The sequence below is a fragment of the Dromiciops gliroides genome, chromosome 3 (assembly GCF_019393635.1).
Source record: "Dromiciops gliroides isolate mDroGli1 chromosome 3, mDroGli1.pri, whole genome shotgun sequence".
NCBI classification, from domain to species: domain Eukaryota; kingdom Metazoa; phylum Chordata; class Mammalia; order Microbiotheria; family Microbiotheriidae; genus Dromiciops; species Dromiciops gliroides.
Genome location: NC_057863.1, coordinates 622,268,127 through 622,288,379, shown reverse-complemented (window position 1 = coordinate 622,288,379; position 20,253 = coordinate 622,268,127). Strand labels below are relative to the sequence as shown.

Here is a 20,253-nt window from a genome sequence, read left to right as displayed (position 1 = left end):
TTTATCTGTAAAAGGGAAAGATCAATGAATACCTGCAGTACCAAATTCACAGAGAATCTTCGAAGCCCCAATGAGAGAATATACATGTCTGGGACAAGGTATTGACCTGCTGGGAGTCTTCTCCATTTGAGAATCTAAGAACCAGGGCACAGATGAAGAAAAGAATGATGTTTTGTAATTGAATGTGAAGATTTAGGCCCCATGGGCTTCCTGAAAGTATCCTCCATCCAGCTCTGGGATGGACAGTAGGACAGTTGGGATGATGTATACCTCAGCCTGGGCTTACATACATGATCCTTTTCTCCTCTGTGAGGACTCTCTATTTTGAAAGCTTTTTATTCCATAGATCTTGAAGATGGTGAATATTTGGTGACGTTATTTCAAGTGTTCTCCATTTTTATGGATCCATGTTCTGTCTGCCCGGGTGATAATGATTCGTTTCTAGCACCATCCTTTTGCTTGAATTTGCAAAGCTATTTTGAGATTCATATTTGTAGTTTGGGGATTTGTCATTTGTCAACCTCTCATGTATAATTCTAGCATCTAGGTCATTTCTTGCAAAGTATTTGTTAGGTACTATTTTTTTTTTAAGCTTAAAGTGATGTGTAGCAGTTTCTACTGTTTCCCTTACAAAACATATTAATTATTTTTTGGGGCGGGGTGGGGCAATGAGGGCTAAGTGACTTGCCCAGGGTCAGGCATCTAGTAAGTGTCAAGTGCCTGAGGCTGGATTTGAACTCAGGTCCTTCCTGAATCCAGGGCTGGTGCTCTATCCACTTCGCCACCTAGCTGGCCCAAAACATATTGATTATTAAATCTGGGCCCCTTAAGGATAGTTGTTAAGTCCTTTTTCAGTCAGATCCAATTTTCCATGACCCCATTTGATGTTTGTTTGGGGTTTTTTGGCAAAGATACAGGAGTGGTTTGCCATTTTCTTCTCCACCTCATTTTACAGATGAGGAATCTGAGGCAAGCAGGGTTAAATGACTTGCCCAGCGTCATATAGCTAGTAAGTATCTGAGGCCAGATTTGAACTCATAAATGAGTCTTTACTGACTCTAGGTCTGACACTCTGTCCACTGTGCCACTCGCTGCCCCTTAAAGATAACCCATCTAATAATTTCTGGTGGCAATGACCTGGTCCTCCATTGCTTTTATAAGCCCCTCAGTTTCCACAAATGAATATTTATGATTTAGCCATTTGTTTTGTACTGTTTGTTGAACCATGGTCTGAGTTAACATGGAAGTTGTCTATTAAGGGCTTTTGATTCCATTTCTTGGATCTTAACCTTTTCATAGGCTCCATTCATTGGTAAATTACTTTTAGTTTCATTCTCTGAATCCAGTAACATACATGCACCTGTCATTGGCTTTTCATAATCCTCAGAGAATTGATACCTCTTTGTTCCAAAAGTATTTCTGAGGGTTTGGGATCAATTTTTCATATCTTCAGCAGTGATGATTCTGTTTCTGCTGCTGATAAAATTTGAGAGGACATCAGTAGTCATTGCAGAATGGTGGCCCTGCCCATGTACAAAATAGAAAGTCATAATCACCTTTTCTTGCGGAGAACTCATTGCATTCCCAGATCATTGAGGGTGGAGCCAGTGCCTTTGGTATTTGCATTGGCAGGTACTCAGGGAACTGTGTCAAAGGAACATAGTTCCTAATATCACTCATTAAAGTCATGCTTGGTACTGGGAGTAAAGAAGCTTCCTGGATGAGCCCATCATCCTTTGCTTGTAAGCAGTTTCCATTTGCCAGCAATTCTAAATGACTGATTTCTCTGCTTTTAATTGACTGAGCTCAAAGAAAGATTTTTTTTTCCTGGTTGTTGATTGAGAAAGGAATGTAAAATAGCAATTGTTAACTTTTTGACTAACATGCACATTAGGTGCCCTGAAATAGAGAAATTCTGTGGTAGAATGTTCCTCATTGCCTCCTTCTGTAACAGGTGGACAATCAGCTCATTGGCACCACCCAGCCCTTCATGCTCTTTGTGACCCCTTTGAGTAATGAGAATGAAGTCATTGAGATGGGCCCAGCTGTACAAGTCAATGCAGTCAGATTCCCTAGTAAGAGTTCCCTGACTAACATCTACAAGGTAAGCTCGTCTTGGGCAGAGGTGACGTGTCTAGATGTGTTCTCATAGAGCCCAGTCTCAAAGATATACAAGCATTACAAATAGAAATGGTGTGGTGCTATTCAATCAGGGGTAAAAGGACCCTAGAGTTCTTAAATTCTTTCTAAGGGTTGATAAGAAACCAGGTGGTGGCACAGTGCTTATGAGAGATATCAATTGAATTCTTCATGGTTCCTCAGTAAAATACAGCTTCAGCTCTCTTGACCAGCTGAGACTTGAGCCAAATAGATTCAAAGATGGAGAGCTGCCTAGGCACCACCTCCATCATGGGAGAGGGGCTTAGAGGAAGGGAACAGAGAAGGATTGTCAGTCAGCCAGAAAGCATTTATTAAATGCCTAGTTAATGTGTCTTAGGCATTGTGTGATGCACTGGAGGGATCCTTTTGTGCAAAACCAGCTACCACTACCAGAAAGTCTGGGTAAATGGAGACCCCTGTCACTGGGGAAATGGAATGAAAGGGCCCATCCCATTCATCTGCTCTTATGTCAACAGTACCTCTGAGACTGAGCCCACATGCGGGGCCTGAACCCCAAGTCAGTGATGCTGACCCTAACAATAGCTACCATCCATCTAAAGGTGGTACTGTAAAGTCCCATCAACCATGATGCATCTGAAACCTCAGCCTGAGTAATCAGACCCAGATGCCCAAGGAACCAAACAATCAGATGCTAAATTGTTTATTAAAAACCTGCAGTTTGGGGTTAATTGTAGTTAAGCAGAAAAGAGCCAGAAGCAATTTGGCAACCTGTCTGGTTATGAAATCATGTGAATAAAGAAACTGTGTCATGTCACTGGAGACTTATTAATGGTACAGATGGATGTCCCTTCTGTTGTTCACACTGTAAATCAAGATTTGTTTATCTCTAGCATCTGATGATCACAGCTCAGAGGTTCACGGTGCAAATCGAAGAGAAACTACTCCTTAAACTGCTAAGTTTCTTTGGCTATGACCAAGCAGAATCAGGTAATGCCTAATGCTCTAATTAATGCCTCAGTGTTTATCCAACAATGACATCCCTTTTTTGTCTTTCTATGAATATGTGAAATTTCTGATGCCTTGGCCTCTCCCTTCTTCCCTGTCATCCTGATCTCAAAAGCTTGTTATGACGTGCCATAACAAATGATGATTTGCTGACTAGCTTCTGAATGTAGCAGAAGGCAACCCATTAGGGGACCACAGCCACACCCTGTGGCTAGATATGGGAAATCATTTTAATGTTACTTTTTTATGTCTCTTATCTTGATTCCTCTAATCTAGGATAACAGAAATAATGTTAGTCATTTAGCGAATTATTTTGTTTTCTAACTTTTGTTTATTAAACAGAGTGAGGTCTAGAAATCAGAGCACTATGGATTTGTTTCCTTGGGCAGTTCCTTTGGTCTTACAGAAAAAAACTTTTGGCTAGCCTTAGGCCTTAACTTCTGGCATCCGTACCCTTGTGTTAGAATGTAATTTCTAAATTTTCTAGCTTCTTTACTATCTACTTGGGGACGGGAGAGAGGTAAGACATTTGTAGAGCCTACTAGGATAGTAGACTATAGGAAATGGACATTTGTCCTGAATTCCTTATTTGGGGCTTTTCTCTTGGTTTTCAAAAGCCCTCATAAAAGCAGACAGACACACAGTTCATAAAGAATTCAGCAATGGTAGGGGAAGCTAGGTGGCACAATGGATAAAGCACCAGCCCTGGATTCTGGAGGACCTGAGTTCAAATCCCTCAGACACTTGACTGTGTGATCCTAGGCAAGTCACTTAACCCTCATTGCCCTGTAAAAAATAATAATAATAATAATAATAATTCAGCAATGGCATTTTCTCAAGTTAGACCAGATATGGATCCTGGAGAAATGTTTTAGTGACTAAGGCCTGGTAGGCTGTATCATATATCAATTAGTAGATGCTTATTGACTTAGAAGAAAAAATCATCCTGACCTCTGTTTGCATACCTATGTATACACATGATATTGAGGAGCTATTTTGGCTGCTTTGGCCCAGACTCAGAACTGGAGCATTGAATGTAACAAGGCCTAGCAGCAAGGTTCCTGACTGTATAGAACTCCACAGCCTTTTTGTATTGATTGAGCCAGCCACTTGAGACCTTGCTTGCAGATTATCCATTCCTTTTTGGTCCCTTAATGTATAATTTTACTTTAAGTTCAGCTATATATGCTTTTCTTACACACTGTTGTAAGGAAGTTTCTCTGTAGACTATGTATATTGGGCCAAGTTTTTTGGGGGTGGGGGGTTCTTTTGGATCATAGTCTTCCCCTCACTGGAGCACCACTGCTTCCCAGGGTCACATCTGTCTCCTGGGCATTTCTAGGCAGGCCTCAATTATCACTTGTGTTAGCATTCCTCCCCTAATCCCTTTCATTCCTTAATTAGAACTGATTACAGAAAGTCAATTTGACAAGTAAACATCCTTTGGGCTCTAAGTCTCTTCTGGATCATTGTGAGGCAAGAGAAACCCAATGGGAATTAACTACTTGAGCCAATCTGACCTCACTTTTCTTATGTAGCTCATTGGAGATTTGGACCGGATGACTTTTAAAGTCCTGTCTAGCTTTATGTCAGACTAGGGGTATATGGGGTGTTCAGGGAGGAGTAGCACCTTTGGTGTGAGCGCTGCTGAGCCCTTTTCAGGGCTGCTCACCCACCTTTCTTGTCCACCTGTCATCCATCAGAAGCCATAGCTTGTGCAGGCCACACCCCAGTGAAACTTGACAGATGGGCCTCAACCTGTCAGTAAGTTAGAAGGATGTCTACCCCAAGCATGTGGAAACTTCCCCTGGGAGATGAGAACAGTTTGTTCCACTGGGCCACGAGGCAGCTGAAGCAGGCACTGTGGGATGCTTAGGCCTTGGCCAGACATGAAGATGCCAAAATCATCCGCTGCATCCTAGGCCTTTGCCACTTGCCTTGACTTTTGTCTTGCCACTGGATTTCAGTGACTCTTGGAGAGAGAGGCTGATGGCTTTGTACAATTCTGTGTCACTTAAATCCAGTTCGTTCAAAGGCAAGACATCACCCCATGATGTCATTGATTCTCTTTGAAAATTAAAACCAAGCAACAACAGGAACTATTCAAATCTGTATGGATAAGGTAAACATCACTGTCTATATTAATTTTCCCTCTTCTGTAATCAAAGAAAATCTGTCTTTACTATCCTGTTGAAGGAAAGGAGGCCTGATTGAAGCTCAAGGTCAGCCTGTTTCTAAGTTTATGAGTAATATAGTCTACTTTCTAGAGGAGAAATTTTCTTTGCACTTTCTCTCCTCATTCACTTCCTAACCCCTGACAATCTAGCTTCCAAAAGTCATTCCACCCACACTCCGCTCTCTAAAGTTACCTCTTAATTATAAAATCCAGGGCCCTTTTCTCACTTCCCATTCTCTTCAGTCTCTCTATATCCTTTTACACTGTTGATCATCCTCTTTGCCTTGATGCTCTCTTCTTTTTAGGTTTTTGGGGTACCCTGTCTTCTGGTTCTCCTCCTCCCTGCCAGACTGTTCCTTTCAGCATCCTTTGTTGGATCTTCATCCTAGTCGTGTCCTCTGAGCATAGATGTTCCACTGGGCTTTTCCTCGGGTCCTCTTCTCTTCTTCCTCTATAGGACTTCACTTGGTGATATCATCAGCTCCCTTGGATTTGATTGCCATCTCTGTGCTGATAATTCTCAAGTCTCCCTATCTCGCCCTAACCTCTCTGCTGACCTCCAGTCTTGAATCTGCAACTGCCTTTCAGACATCTTGACCTGGATTTCCAGTAGACATCGTAAAGTCAACATGTCCAAAATTGAATTTATTCTCTTTCTCCCTAAAGCTTTCCCCATTCCTTCTTTATATCCTCCCAATCCCTCAGACTCAAAACCTAGGAGTCATCATGACTCTTCACTGTCTCTCACCTCAAATATCCAATCTGTTGTCAAGGCCTGTTGATTTCACCTTTGCAACATCTGCTGAACATGCCCCCTTCTCTTCTCTGACACCACCACCTCTCTGGTGCTGGGCCTCATCAACTCACATTTGGACTGTTGCAATAGCTGCTGGTGGGTCTGCCTGCCTGAAGGCTCTCCCCCTGCAATCCATTCTACATTTAGCAGTCAAAATTATTTTCCTAAAGAACAGGTCTAAGGGGCAGCTAGGTGGCACAGTGGATAAAGCACCGGCCCTGGATTCAGGAGAACTTGAGTTCAAATCCGGCCTCAGACACTTGATACTTACTAGCTGTGTGACCCTGGGCAAGTCACTTAACCCCAATTGCCTTACCAAAAATAAGAACAGGTCTAACCATGTCACCCCCCCCCCCCATTCAGTAAATTGCATTAACTCCCTGTTGCCTCCAAAACAAAAGACAAAATCCTCTGTTTGATGTTTGGAGTCCTTTATATCCTACCCTCCTGCTCCTTACCCCTTACCTTTGTAGTTTTCTTACACCTTACATCCCTGTACTCTTTGATCCAGTGACATTGGCCTCCTTGCTGTTCCCTAAATCCCATTTCCCAGCTCTAGGTATTTTCTCTTTTTTTCTGGCTGTCCCCCATACCTGAAATGTTCTTCCTCTTCATCTCCGCCTCCTGTCTTTCCTGACGTCTCAACTAAAATCCCCAATTCTACAAGGAAGCCTTTCCCAATTCCTCTAAATTCTAGCACCATTCTTTTAATTATTTCTCATTTATGCTGTATGCCACTTATTTGTATATATTTTTTTGCATGTAGTTTGTGACCTCCTTGAGGGCAGGGGACTGTCTTTTATCCTTTTTTTTGTATTCCCAGCACTTAGCACAGTGCCTGGCATACAGTAGGTGTTTAATAAATATTTATTGACTTACTGACTTGTTAGAAGAGGCATACTAAGTTGTCTCATTAATGAGATCTTCCCCCATCATATATAAACTTCATATTTATAAACTTAGCAGATGTGGGTTAATAGGAAGATGATAGTTTAAAGAGCTTGCCATTGAGCACAGAGAGGGATCCCTAGTTTTAAACACTTTAGTCATTTTTGTCAAATCAAATAACTGCTACATAGTATAAAGTCCCACGTTAGGAGACTGAACTAAGAAAATATTGCACAACAGGGCATCACAGAGGATGGTATCCAGAATGTCATGGTCATTACTCTAGTAGGTTAAAATTGAAGCTTTCTTTTTTCAATAATTTTTTTCCACTAAATTTGAGTTTATCTAAGTAACACCTCCATAGGATCTGACTATGGCTCTGCTCTGCTTTTTCTTCCAGAGGTGGAAAAATATGATGAAAATCTCCACGAAAAGACTATGGAACAAGAGGGCACACCAACCCGGTACTACTTTGAAAATCTCAAAATCAGTCTGCCTCAGATCAAACTGAGTGTATTCACCTCCAACAAGCTGCCTTTAGATCTTAAGGTAAGCGAGTGTCCCAAAGGCGACTGTGTGAATGAGTCTCAAAAGAGACTTTTGGGGCAGCAAGGTGGCACAGTGGATTAAGCACTGGCCCTGGATTCAGGAGGTCCTGAGTTCAAATCCGTCCTCAGACACTTGACACTTACTAGCTGTGTGACCCTGGGGACACTCATTGCCCTGCAAAAAAAAAGAGAGAGAGACTTTTCCATGAGAGAAACATATACATCAATTCTCTGCTTTGTCTTCTTAGCATCTTTCTTTCCAGAAAATATTTGTGGTGACCTTTAAAAAAGGTTTGAGAGGCATAGTTTCTGGGTAATTTAGTCATTTTATTAATAAGGCCAGCCAGTTATTAATAAAAGGATGTTCATTTGGCCATCTCTCTCAGACCAAAGGCAATCATGGTGGCAGGGCTTACAGTTTATATATCCTTCAGAACTATAGGTGGTCCATAAAACAGCAATCCATTCTAATTGGTTAACATGATTGGAGTTGGGTACATTAAAATGGAGGGCTGAGTATCTCTTGGATAGGGAAAGCATCTCTATATCAGACCACCCATAGCTTTAGGCTTTCAAAGAATGTTTACCCTTTTCATTGGGGGGTCTGAGAGAGACCCCTGGACAGAAATTATCTCTACTTCAGCCACCCCCAACCTTTGGCTATCTAGGCAAAAGGATCCGTCTCCTCCTAGGCTTGAGTAGAACACAGTGGGCTTCCCCACCTTAGATTAAATTCCTTGCAAGGAAGGGTGGGGTCTGATCAAGGTCAGGAGAGTTAGTGCAATCTCATTATCAGTAATGTCCTTCCAGAAAAACTGGACTTAAAGTTAGGAATCTGGAAGGAGATGGCGGGAGCTCTGGATCTCCCCAAGATACTGGTTATTAATCATCATTTCTCAAATAGTCTTTCTTAGAAGTTGAAATTCTGTCGTCACTTCAGCAGATTTCTCACCCATAAGATAGCTACCTCAGAAAGCAAACAAAGCACCATCTTTGGTTTTTTAATTAGCATCGAAACCCATTTATTTTAAGAAAATTCTTGACATCAAGCAATAAATACATAACCTTGTTGCCTGCCCTTAGGAACATAGGGCATCCCAGTTGTAGAACCCGGAGGGACTTTTGGATATCTTTAACCTGTGCTTCATTTTACAAATTCAGAAGCACCTTGACTTGCCTAAGGTCACACAGAGAGTTCAGGCCAAAATGTGAACTAAAAATCTGTCTTTTTGTCCAGTGCTCTTCCCTGGACAGCACATCGCCTCTCCAGGCACTCTGCATCAAGAGGCAGAAGTCTTTGGGCGTGCACTGAGGAACGTTCCCGGTTCTGGAGGGCCCAAACCAGGGAACGCTAGTGCTTACCCATCCATCTGAGGAGGCATGATGCCTTTGAAGACTTACTATGCTGCTTCTTAGTCTGCTTTATTCCACTTTTCCCATGGATGCTTATACTGAACATGGAAGTGGGGAAAACCATGGGAAAACCACTATCTTGCTAACATCCACAAGTATCCACTTGACTTGTGTAACCTTTCAAAATGAGTTTGCTTGATAAAGTGTATATTCCCCCCAGAACTCTCGGCATTCTCCCAACAAACTGACGTCAGGCATTTCCTGGGTTTTTTAAACCTCTTAGTAGGAAATTCAGACACTTATCCCAGCAGGAAATTTTTCCTCAAGACTGCTAATGCATTACAATTTTATATATAAATGTTAAAATGTGTACAATAGACAGGAAGTCACTGATTTAAGTAAAATGTCCCATCTAGGCACCAAGCCATACTGAAGAAATACTTTGAAGGTATTTTCCCCATTCATTAAATGGGATGATCACATGATGAGGCGTGTGTGTATGTGTGTGTGTGTGTCTGTTTGTAGGAAGGGGGCTAAACACTGAGTACACTGAGATTTAGAACTTCAAGTAATCTAGAAGTCTTCACTGCCCTGGCTCTTAGTTTTTGCTAAGGGCCTCAGGACTAATAAAATGACCTCATTTCATTCTGAGATTTCGAACCATAGTAACATCATTTTGTTAGGATTTCCTAAGAAGGTAATGTGCTCTTTATAGATGAATATGTAATGGCTAAAAGTATGTACTTTGTAATAACCTTAGGAAAATCTCATCCTATCCTTGAAGAGGAATCATTATAGTCTGACCAAAAGTTAACTGTGACTTTGGTGTGATTATTCAATGTGATTCCCTTATTCTAGGCCAGAGTAGGACTGTTATCAACCCCAGAGAGGAGGCCTCTATAGATTTACACTGCTGGGGGGTTTATTGTTTCATTATAGAGTATATATCTCCTGACAAACTCAAAATACTCTCACATTTGATATTTACTTTGATGCCCATTTCACAGGAAAAGCTGAGACCTGGAGAAGTCAGAGGACTTAACCTAAGTTCTCCCAATTAGGCCATGGCAAAGTTACTCCTGGAACCTAAAGTTGTTAGGACTTTCCATCAATTTATAATAGTATTGAAAAGCCCAAAGCGGGCCAGGGCTCTTTAAAGACTTTCACAGATATTGAAAATGGAAGGTGTTTCCCAACTTATAAAAGCTTCTAACAGGCCTTTCTCCATTCTGAGGAGTTACAAAAGAAGAGCTTTAATTGAGCAATGTAGTTTGGAAGAAAATCCAGTTTTAAATAGTTGGTGAGAAGGAGGGGGTAAGGGGAAATTTTAAACAAAGACACTATTTAAAAAGCTCAGAAGCGTCTTCTCAAAGGCCTGAAATAATTTGTTGGAAAATTTCAGACCCTTAACGTTTTTTTCTTCCCTTCCCTAAATAAAAACCAGATTTTTCACAAAAAAGTTCCAGCATTGTTAATTGTATTTCAGAGAGAGCAAAAGAGGGAAATATCCTTGCCGTTTTAAACACTGTCCCAAGAGGGAAATGGGCAAATACCCCATTTCACATAAACAGTCACTATGTACCATAAATAAACCTTTAAAGAAGGAATTCCAGACAGTTTTGTTTAGCACAGAATAAACTAAGAAAGGAAAGGAGGTGGCCCAGCTCGGGATCTAAAACCTTAGTGCATATGGGCAGGTATTTCTCCTCCCAACTATAAAGTTTCTACAAGACTTCTCTAAGCATTCATTTCTGGGGAGGTCGGAGGTAGACAGCTTCTTATTTTTATTAGGAACCTATATGCACAGAGCTGCTTTCTCTTAACATCCAGCATTTTATAACAGGAAACCGCCTGCTACTTGTTTAAATAAGCATCAGGTTTGTATACTACTGTATTTGATTAGTCATTGGTTACTGCATAAAAAGGCCCTATTTAGCCATCCCTCTCCCCATCACTCATGCACTTGAATTGACCAGGGATGTAATTTGAGTGACCTCTAGGTGGCAGAAGAATTCATGCCAAGGAGATGCATCCTAGTACCTTTAGATGTGTGGCCCAAAATCAGTGAAGGGGGGGAGAAGACCACAGTGCCAGATTACGCCCAGTTGGCCAAAGAATCATGGTAGGTTTATAAATAGTGAGTACATGTTTTGATGGTACAAGAATTTTTATAGTACCATAGAAGTACTGGAGTGTTTGGCTAAGTCTTTACTGTGTATATTTCCTCTTCCAGTGTTTGGTTTGAGGAAGTCACAGTAAATAACTTTCACGTTTTGGCCGGTTGTTCCTTATCTCACTTCCTCTCCTGTGATTAAGAATAATTCTCTAAGAATCAGAGTAGAAAATAGAATTGGATTTGCCTGAAAACCTCTCTCTTCTAGCTGACATATATAACTTTGAGCAAGAAAATTAAGCCTCACTTTCCCTCATTGCCAAATGAGGGATAATCAGACCTCTCCCCATGTGTATCTTTCATTGGTGGTATTAAATTTGATCATGTATGAAGGCCTTTTAGTGTCTATAGAGGACAAGTGCTGTGTACATTCAGATAGGGAGGGAGGACTTCAGGACTTGCTGCAATTCTAAAACTTTGTTATTACAAAACTGCCAGTCGTGTCCATGGGTGTGTAGAGTCAGGTAGCTGACAGAAGCCAATGAGCCTTTCTGTGGTTATTAATGGAGAGGATTCTGTGTGTCCAGGAACTGCTTTGGAATGGGCCGTGACATTTCCAAGGGCCTCTCGAGTTGTTACCAGCAGAACTAGTTCTCTTTCACCTCCTTCTATAGTTCTGTTCAGGGCTCCATTGTCCTTCCAGTTCCCCAGAGTCCTCATCTGCTCCCTGCCTCACCCCGTGTAACCAGGCACTCCCCACATCTCGCTGATTCTATCTCCAGATCTCTTGCGTTCTTCCCCTGATCGCTACTCACATGCTGCGCATGAATTCATGCCCTAGCCACTTCTCACACGGACTACTGCAAGCGCCTCCTCATTGGTCTCTGTCCCTTGAGTTTTCCCCTTGAAAGTCTTAAAGCATCTGTCTAATTGCGATACTCCCCCATTCCAAAAGTTCCAGTGGCTCCCACTAGGATCCAATGTAGACTCTTCCCTGTAGTGTTGAAAGCCTTCACAGACGGGGTCCTCCCGACCTTTCCAGGTTTGTTATACATGAGGAAGCACCCTTTGTTCCAGCCTCACATGTGACATCTCCCATCATGTCTATGCTTGGAATGCAGTCTGTCTGTCTCTAATGCTTGGCAGTGTCTGTTACAGAGTCGGCGCCTAATATACTCTTTTTGATTGTTTAAAGAGAAATTCTGCTCAAGTTGCCCCTCTACTCTGGTAGATTTTTAGAACAAGGTGCCGTGGAGCCCTGGATTGGAGAACCAGGAGGGTCTGTTGTTCTCTGGGCCATGCATGGAGCCAGAAAGTAGTAGAGGCCTTCCTGGTCAGACCTGTACACTACTACTCATTTTTGCTGGTTAACAGAGACATGTGGTAATATCAGAGGGAATCTAGAAAGAATTTCCAAAGATTTAAAAGTCTTAGACAAGAAACTAAAGCCCTTAAGGACAGTAGGGAGTGAGTATTGCATGTGCTACTAGATATCACTATGTAAGTTGGGTCGGTTTAACTCTTTATGACAAGGAAGAATTCTGTTGGGGTGACTGGCAATTAGGAAATGTCTGTGGTGTCAAAAGCAAGAGGCATTTACAAATCTAAAAGGTATCACGTAATAGGTGGATGCTGTGGCCTGATTTTTGTTCAAGCAAAGTCAATCAGCAAGCATTTGGTAAATGCTTTCTGTGTACCAGGAATAACACTAAACTGTGGAGACACAAAGAGGCCTGACCAGTCGCCCAAAAGGGTAGAAGTTTTCAACAATGAATTTATGAAGACACAAAGAGAAACATTTCAGAGAGGAAGCAAAAGGTGAAGTTTAAAAAAAAAAAAAAGACAGTCTTTTGTAACATGCATGAAACTTCTTGAGTGGCTTGTACCGAGCACATATGGATGGTGGAAGCAGGAAGGGTAAATCAGAATGAGTATAAAATTGTGGCATGGTTCTGTAAGGATACTGTCAGTGTGAGCCGAGTTTGGTGAGGCAGCCTAAGGCCTAAAACCAAAAGGTTTTGTCTTGGCTCTTTAGCCACGCGGAGAATAGAGGACAAACTTACTAGAAATTAGAACGTCCTAGCACTTCTGTGGCAGCAAAGAACCAGAAACAAAGGAGTCGCCCATTGATTTGGACTCTGGATAAACCTGTTGTGGTATGTGAATGGAATAGAGTATTGCTCTATGAAAGTGGTGAATATGCAGAATACAGAGAGACACTGAAAACTATATGTGAGCAAATACAGTGTGGAGCAGAGCCAGAAAAACAACACAATGATAACACAAATGGAAAGAGCAGCAACAACAAAGGAATTAAGACTGAATTCCATGAAATCAAACTTGGCCCCTAATAAAAGATAGCAGACTGCAACTCCCTTCCTCCCTTTTGACCTGTCTATAGAACGCTACCTTGTCTAATATTGGACATGGCAGATATATTAGTCTTGCTGAACTGCTTTTTTTCCCCTCGTTTTTAAATTCATAGTTATAAGTGGTGGCTCTCATGAAGAAGTAGAGGAGAAAGAGATATTGAGAAATGAAAGCAATACAAAGGTAAAAGATATCACTGGAAATTTAGACAAAAACAATGACTGATATCTCACAAAAGAATAGTCTATTCCAGGAGGAAGTGGGTTCCTCTTATCTAGGTTTCTTCAAGCAAAGACAAAATAACTACTTATTGCTATGTTGTGAAGAGGATTCTTGTTTAGGGATGGGCTGAGCTGTGAGGCCGCCAAGGTCCCTTCCAATTCCGAAATGCTATGATTCTTTTTTTGTTTGTTTGTTTGTGTTTTTTTGGTGGGGCAATGAGGGTTAAGTGACTTGCCCAGGGTCACACAGCTAGTACGTGCCAAGTGTCTGAGTCTGGATTTGAACTCAGGTCCTCCTGAATCCAGGGCCAGTGCTCTATCCACTGCGCCACCTAGCTGCCCCTATGATTCTTTTTACTGTTTATTTAATATGGCATGTGACCTCCCTGGAGACCATCATTGGAGTCTTGCAGAAGTCGGGGCTATGGATAAAAGAAACCATTTCTTGTTTTTAATCAGGCCCTGAAAAGCACCTTGGGATTTCCACTCATTCGATTTGAAGATGCCGTAATCAACCTGGACCCATTTACTAGAGTTCACCCTTATGAGACAAAAGAGTTTATCATTAATGATGTCCTCAAACACTTCCAAGAGGTGAGTCCTGTGCATGTGAAATATGTTCTGTACATTAATGGTTTGGTGTCTCTTATTACCAAAGCAATTGAATAGAAGCCCATTGTAGCTTATAATCACACTCTTTCTGGCATTATTGATGTGCTACACATCAGAATTTGCTTCTTGAAGAATGATGGGATTACCTTCTTTTTCCCTGATACCAACAATAAGTGGCTTCCCCTCTACTGGTTCTGAGTGTTGATGGTTTCCCTGGGATTTGGATGGTGGCATCAAAGGCAGTGGGTGCCTTGTTCTGTGCTAGTCATAGATCCATGTTTATATTGGGTTCCTCTACCTGCCAGAGAAGGCTATTTAATGTGCAGAGGAAAGTGGCAAAAAAACAAAAACAAAAACCCATCTCCAAGACCTTGGCTCCAGGATTAGGCGTTAGTTTAAAAATCAGACACTGTGAAAACCAAGCTGTATATTTTTTCTTTCATTTTTATTGTGTAAGACCAAAAAGACCAAATAAACAGTGCCTTAGGTTCTCAGTGAGCAGACGGTAAGGATCACGTCAAACTTGTCAGCTCTCACAGTCACTAGATACTGCGGTACAACTATTTGATTTTCCTTTTTCTTTTTAATATATCTTGTCTCGTTGGTAATATTTCATCTGAGCTATAGGGGGAGCTGAATACCAGATATTAGTAGAGAACTATGGCTGGCAGGGGGTGGGTGGCTGGGAATGTGAAATTCAGAATCCTATGGAATTGGGAGTTAGAGCCCAAGATGGAAGTGAATTTTGTGACTCTTCAGCCACCAGCTGGTGTGGAAGAGCACTCTCTGTCTGCCTACCTTTGACTCCTCCTATAACTACTGCTGATTCACCCATGGAGGTTGGGACAAATGTAGTGCAAACATGCAGTTGTAAGCATGCTTAGTACGCTCTGTGAGGCCCCCATGTGCTAGCTGATTTTGCTCTAATAAATGGCTTTAAAGAAATGATTCGGAATCCTCTTTGTTCTGAGAGTGTATAGGGACAGTGGGGGAGGGGACTAGTCCAGGTAGGGACCATGAAAGGAGAAGGCCCTCTCATCCCTGAAGCTCTGCTTAGATTGTTAAAACTAAGAGGATGTTTTTGCATTTCTGATATTTTAGCTTGAGAACACCAGGCATAGTAAATCTAAACAGAAACTGATCACATTTCTCTTCTCTACTATTATTTCAAAGGAACTCCTTAGTCAAGCTGCTAGGATACTGGGGTCAGTGGATTTCCTTGGCAATCCTATGGGGCTTTTGAATGATGTATCTGAAGGCGTTACTGGATTAATAAAGTATGGAAATGTTGGAGGCCTCATACGAAATGTCACACATGGAGTGTCAAACTCAGCTGCCAAGGTAAGAAAGCACAGGTAAAATGCCATTAGAGCGAACCTCTTGGAGCCACATTATTTGATTGCTCTACACTTTTGTCATAGTGAATCAAATGGGTGGCTAGAAATTCCCTTTCCAGGGGGCAGCTAGGTGGCACAGTGGATAAAGCACCGGCCTGGATTCAGGAGTACCTGAGTTCAAATCCGGCCTCAGACACTTAACACTCACTAGCTGTGTGACCCTGGGCAAATCACTTAACCCTCATTGCCCTAAAAAAAAAAAAGAAAAAGAAATTCCCTTTCTAGTAGGCAGCAGAACTTCTGAACATCAGGAGTGATATACAATTTATAGTGAACGGCATCATTCATGTGTGTCTACTTTTCTAAACGCCTAGGTCTTTGTGATGATACCTTCTTTAGAGTAGATAACTTAGGTGGGTTTGATTTGGGGAGAGAAAGGGTTAGATACTTGAGTGAAGGCTGGAGTAGGGTTAATGAAGAAAAATCGCTTTTTGATATCAGAAGAACTCTAAAAAGCTCAGCTCTCTTCTGACTGATAATCCAAACAGTAATCAGGTATTTTTCTTCAAAAGGGACTGTTACTTGTCAGGGATCAAAGAAAACATTTGCAGTGCTATGTAATTCATTGTAGGGAATGTGTTACAAAGCTCATCAGAGCCTGGTTACTTGGCCCATCCACCAAGATGTAGAAATAGAGTGATCTTAGGAAATTCTTCTTTCTAATGGTATGGAGATATGTCCATATAATGTTGCTTCAACTCCAGTCATTTCACAGTAACCTCAGACCGATTCCGTCTCAGGGAGGTGTGTGCCAGCCAGTAGGCCAGTCTCCATGTAGAGTTTTAGAAAGAACATTGGATTTAAAGGACCTGCATTCAAAGTTGGGTTCTACCATTTCCTACCTGTATGAGATCTGGCAAGTCCCTTCTTAGTGCATAAAACCAGAGGGTAGAAATAGTTGATTTCTAATGTTTCTTCTGTATCTAGATCTCCGTCTCTCTGCTCTGGTGATTTGCAGTTTTCATGGCAGGAACTTGGTCTGTTATATAAGGGACTAGTGTAAAGCTTGGGGAGAGGACTGGGAGAAGATACTTAAGAGGAAGGGATGGCCATCAGGCCATAGTTGGGAAGCAGGGCAACAGACACCTTGGAGATGGTGGATGTGTGGAGACCAAACGCCTTTGCAGAGTTTTATGGCTGCTTTGATCTAGCTGATTTTTCATGGTCATTTGAGGAAAGAGTATCTTCTTCATCTTCAGAGAGAGACTGAAAGATGGAGACAGGAGAGAACAAGTGAATCATTTCTCAAAATTAGATGAGGGCTAAAGCCTAAATTAGTCTGTATCTCTTCCTTAGCTTAATATTCACATTCCCCGTACCTTAATCCTTGGGACAGGTTTTAGTACAGGTATCAGACAGATGACTCTTGCCACACACAGTCATGGAACAGCTCTTTCGATTCTCCCTTTCAGCCATTGAACCTTGCCATGATCTGACACACTTAAACATTCCATTTTAGATCCTTGGTTTCAAGAAAAGGTTATTTTACAATTTGACCTAATGGAGGAAAGTTTGTGGTCCCATGGTTTCTTCCTTTGGGAGAGGGCCTTTGTAGGTCTTGGTTTCCATTCCATTTTGCTCTTTGTGAATCCATCCACATTATACCTGGCTAGGTAATGAACCCACCACGCCATATCATGAGGACTAAATGAGGTGTATATGTGAAAACACCATAAACAAGACAGTGATCTTCAGTTGCAGGGCATTTACCTCTGGTTTATCCTTATTGTAAAGTGGGAAGGAGAAAAACATGTATTTGACTTACATTTCGGTCATTGTTCAGTGTCTAGGAGTACCAGGAGACCACTGACTGTCTGAAGTAAAAATCCAACTGATCCTTGCTGTCATCCCTGCAACACCCAGTTCACAATGGGAGAGACTCTGAGGCACTGGGGACATTTGACACCTCAGTCTTATGCAAAAATCTATTTCTATCAGATTCTGACAATTCCTTGGGATTTTTTGTTTAGCAGTGCAGTACCTCCGAGCATTGACCTGCCTATGAAGTTTGACAGGAGACCATTTAATTGGGTTTCTTTTAGATTCCATCACTCAATCTACCTCAAAGCATGTCTCTGTAAAAATCTTATTAATGCTTGTCTTCTCGTTCTCTCCTTCCAATGCAGACTGATTTGGAGTGCTATTGGAGTAACTGCCTTTGATCTTGGTTTAGTGTGGCACCGGGCTGTAGCTTGACCCATGGATGCTGTCATATTTTCTAGAGAGCACTATCAAGGCATGGGTGGCAGTGATAATGTATTTAATTAGCAGTTACGTTTGTTTTTCTAGGAAATGTTTGATTTGGCATTTAGCTTGTAGCTTACTGCTATAAAATGCCTCACCAGTCAGAGTCAGCTTAGGTTTTCTGTGTATCCGCTCCTCTGCTTCTTGGAATTTACCCCTTCATGTGGTCATGCCTGGACTCTGGAGTGTGGTGGTCTTTGGGGCACACAGAAAAGCCAATTTACTTTTTTTCAACATGTGGTTTAGACCTTTTTTTTTATTATTTGATCATTTTGCCTTTGATAAACTAAGATTGGGGTCATAAGCTTAGCTACTCTGGGGAACTGGGATAATTATATCTTGGTACAAAGGGAACTAGATGTGTTATAAAAAATCAGCCAGGAAGTCTTCCAAATGAGAAAGCAAGCAAAATTGCAATTACCGCTTAACATGGAAATGGGGAGCTTCAGAGCCGGCCTTGTTGACTAAACACACGTTTAGAGCCATCTATGATTATGCATGTGGTGGGCCAAAGGGTCTAAATTTCCTTGTTGTTTTGTGGGCTAGAGTCAGACCTTTAATGTTGCTCTTGGGTAGTTTTTTGTTTGCTTTTTGGTGCACACAAAGGGAGCTTGAGGAAGTGCAAACGACCACAATAATCAAATGCCGGCCATGGGAAATATTCCATTAAAGAGGGACTTAGCACTAGTGATTAAAGAAAGAAATCAGAGGAGCAAAGCAGGACCCAGGGAGTCAGAAAATCATACTATGTTGGAGCCGCAGAATCATCCTTAATGTCCATCCAGCTCCCAATCCATGGTTTGATGCAGTGCTTCTCAAAGTGTGGTCTAGGGATCCCGGAGGATGCCCAAGACCTTTGCAGAGGGTCTGAAAGGTCAAAACTTTTCATGATAATACTAAAATACTTTAATTCCTAATACAGTAAATACCAATAGATGTAATCCATATAAATAAAAGGTCTTTGGGGTCCTCAGTAACTTTTAAGAGCGTAAAGGGGTCCTGAATCCAGAAAGGTTGAGAACTGCTGGTCTAGTAATAAGTAAGACGTCATTATGTATGAGCTCTCTGCTTCAATAGAGGGAGTTTCCATTCCAGGAGTTTTTCCCACCAGTAAAATCACAGATTTGGATGAGGGTCTGGGGGAGAGGTGGGAGAGATCTAGGACAATCATCTTTTTTTTTTTTTTTTAAACACCCAAGGAAACAGACCCAGAGAGGGGAAGGAGTGTGTCTGAGTGCACATAGCTAGAAATGGACAGAACCAACATAGGGATCAAAATCCTCCATGTCCCACCCCCAGGCTTTTCCCAGGCCTTAGTTGCCTGTCAGCCTCAGCTCCATTTCACCTGGCCTAGAAGGAGAGGTTGTCTAGAGTGGGGAACATGGTCAGGAGTCTCCAGGTTGAGTACAACCTTTTTCATTCATTGACCACATGTCTGTAACTTCTTTAGTCTCAGTTTCATCATCCATCAAATGGAAATGATGGTGGTGGTCGTGGTGGTGGTGACGACGACGACAAGACGACTGACATTTAAGGAGATGGAATGTTGTAGTGGATAGTCAGCCTCTGGATCAGGAACACTTGGGTTCCACCTCTGTCCCAGATTGGCTGCGTGACCTTGGGCAAGTCCATCCTTCTCTCCCAGGACTCTCCAAGGGTGTTAAGTCCCAGAGTCACTGCCCATTTGCGTTGACTTTCCTCACGTGCAGTGAATTATCTTCCCACTTTGAATACGTTCCTTTTGAGGTTTTGTGATGCTTCTCTCTTGGTTCTCCTACCTATCTGACCACTCATTCTCTGTCTCCTTTGCTAGTTCATCATCCATATCCTACTTCGTGAGTGTACCCCAAGGCTCTGTCCTGCAGCCTTTACTCTTTCTATGCTCTTGGTGACCTCATTAGTTCCCATAGGATCAACTGTCATCTTTAGGCAGATGATTCCCATATGTTTATATGTGGGTATGCATGTATTGTGTGTTTGTATATATATGTGTATGGAATAGGTATGTCAGCCAGTAAGTCAGTAATCAATTAAGTGCCTGCTATATGCCAAGCATTGTTCTAAGTTCTAGGAAAGGGGGCAGCTAGGTGGTGCAGTGAATAAAGCACCAACCCTCGATTCGGAAAGACCTGAGTTCAAATCCAGCCTCAGACACTTGACACTTAATAGCTGTGTGACCCTGGTTTAACTTAACCCTCATTGTTCTGCTAAAATAAAATGAAATAAAATAAATTCTAGGAAAACAAAAATTGGCAAGACAGTCCCTGCCCTCAAAGAACTTTTATAGTTTTGCTGGGGGGCAAGGGGGTGGGGTGGACAACTTGCAAAAAGTATATACAAAGTAAGCTAGATGCAGGGTAAATAGGAAATAATTAAGAGGGGGTAGGAAAGGTTCCCAGTAAAAGATGG

The 20,253-nt window shown here is 41.9% G+C and overlaps 1 protein-coding gene across 6 annotated transcripts in view; it reads left to right on the top strand.

Annotated features, from left to right (window-relative positions):
• VPS13D (vacuolar protein sorting 13 homolog D) overlaps nucleotides 1–20,253 on the top strand; it is a 338,497-nt gene that overhangs the window by 185,013 nt on the left and 133,231 nt on the right. For all 6 annotated transcript variants that reach the window (XM_043991354.1, XM_043991352.1, XM_043991351.1 and 3 more), the window contains 5 exons: nucleotides 1,955–2,104; nucleotides 3,012–3,108; nucleotides 7,387–7,535; nucleotides 14,051–14,185; nucleotides 15,377–15,544. In XM_043991354.1, coding sequence (XP_043847289.1) covers nucleotides 1,955–2,104; nucleotides 3,012–3,108; nucleotides 7,387–7,535; nucleotides 14,051–14,185; nucleotides 15,377–15,544 — 699 coding nt within the window. The remainder of the gene's footprint in view (nucleotides 1–1,954; nucleotides 2,105–3,011; nucleotides 3,109–7,386; nucleotides 7,536–14,050; nucleotides 14,186–15,376; nucleotides 15,545–20,253) is intronic.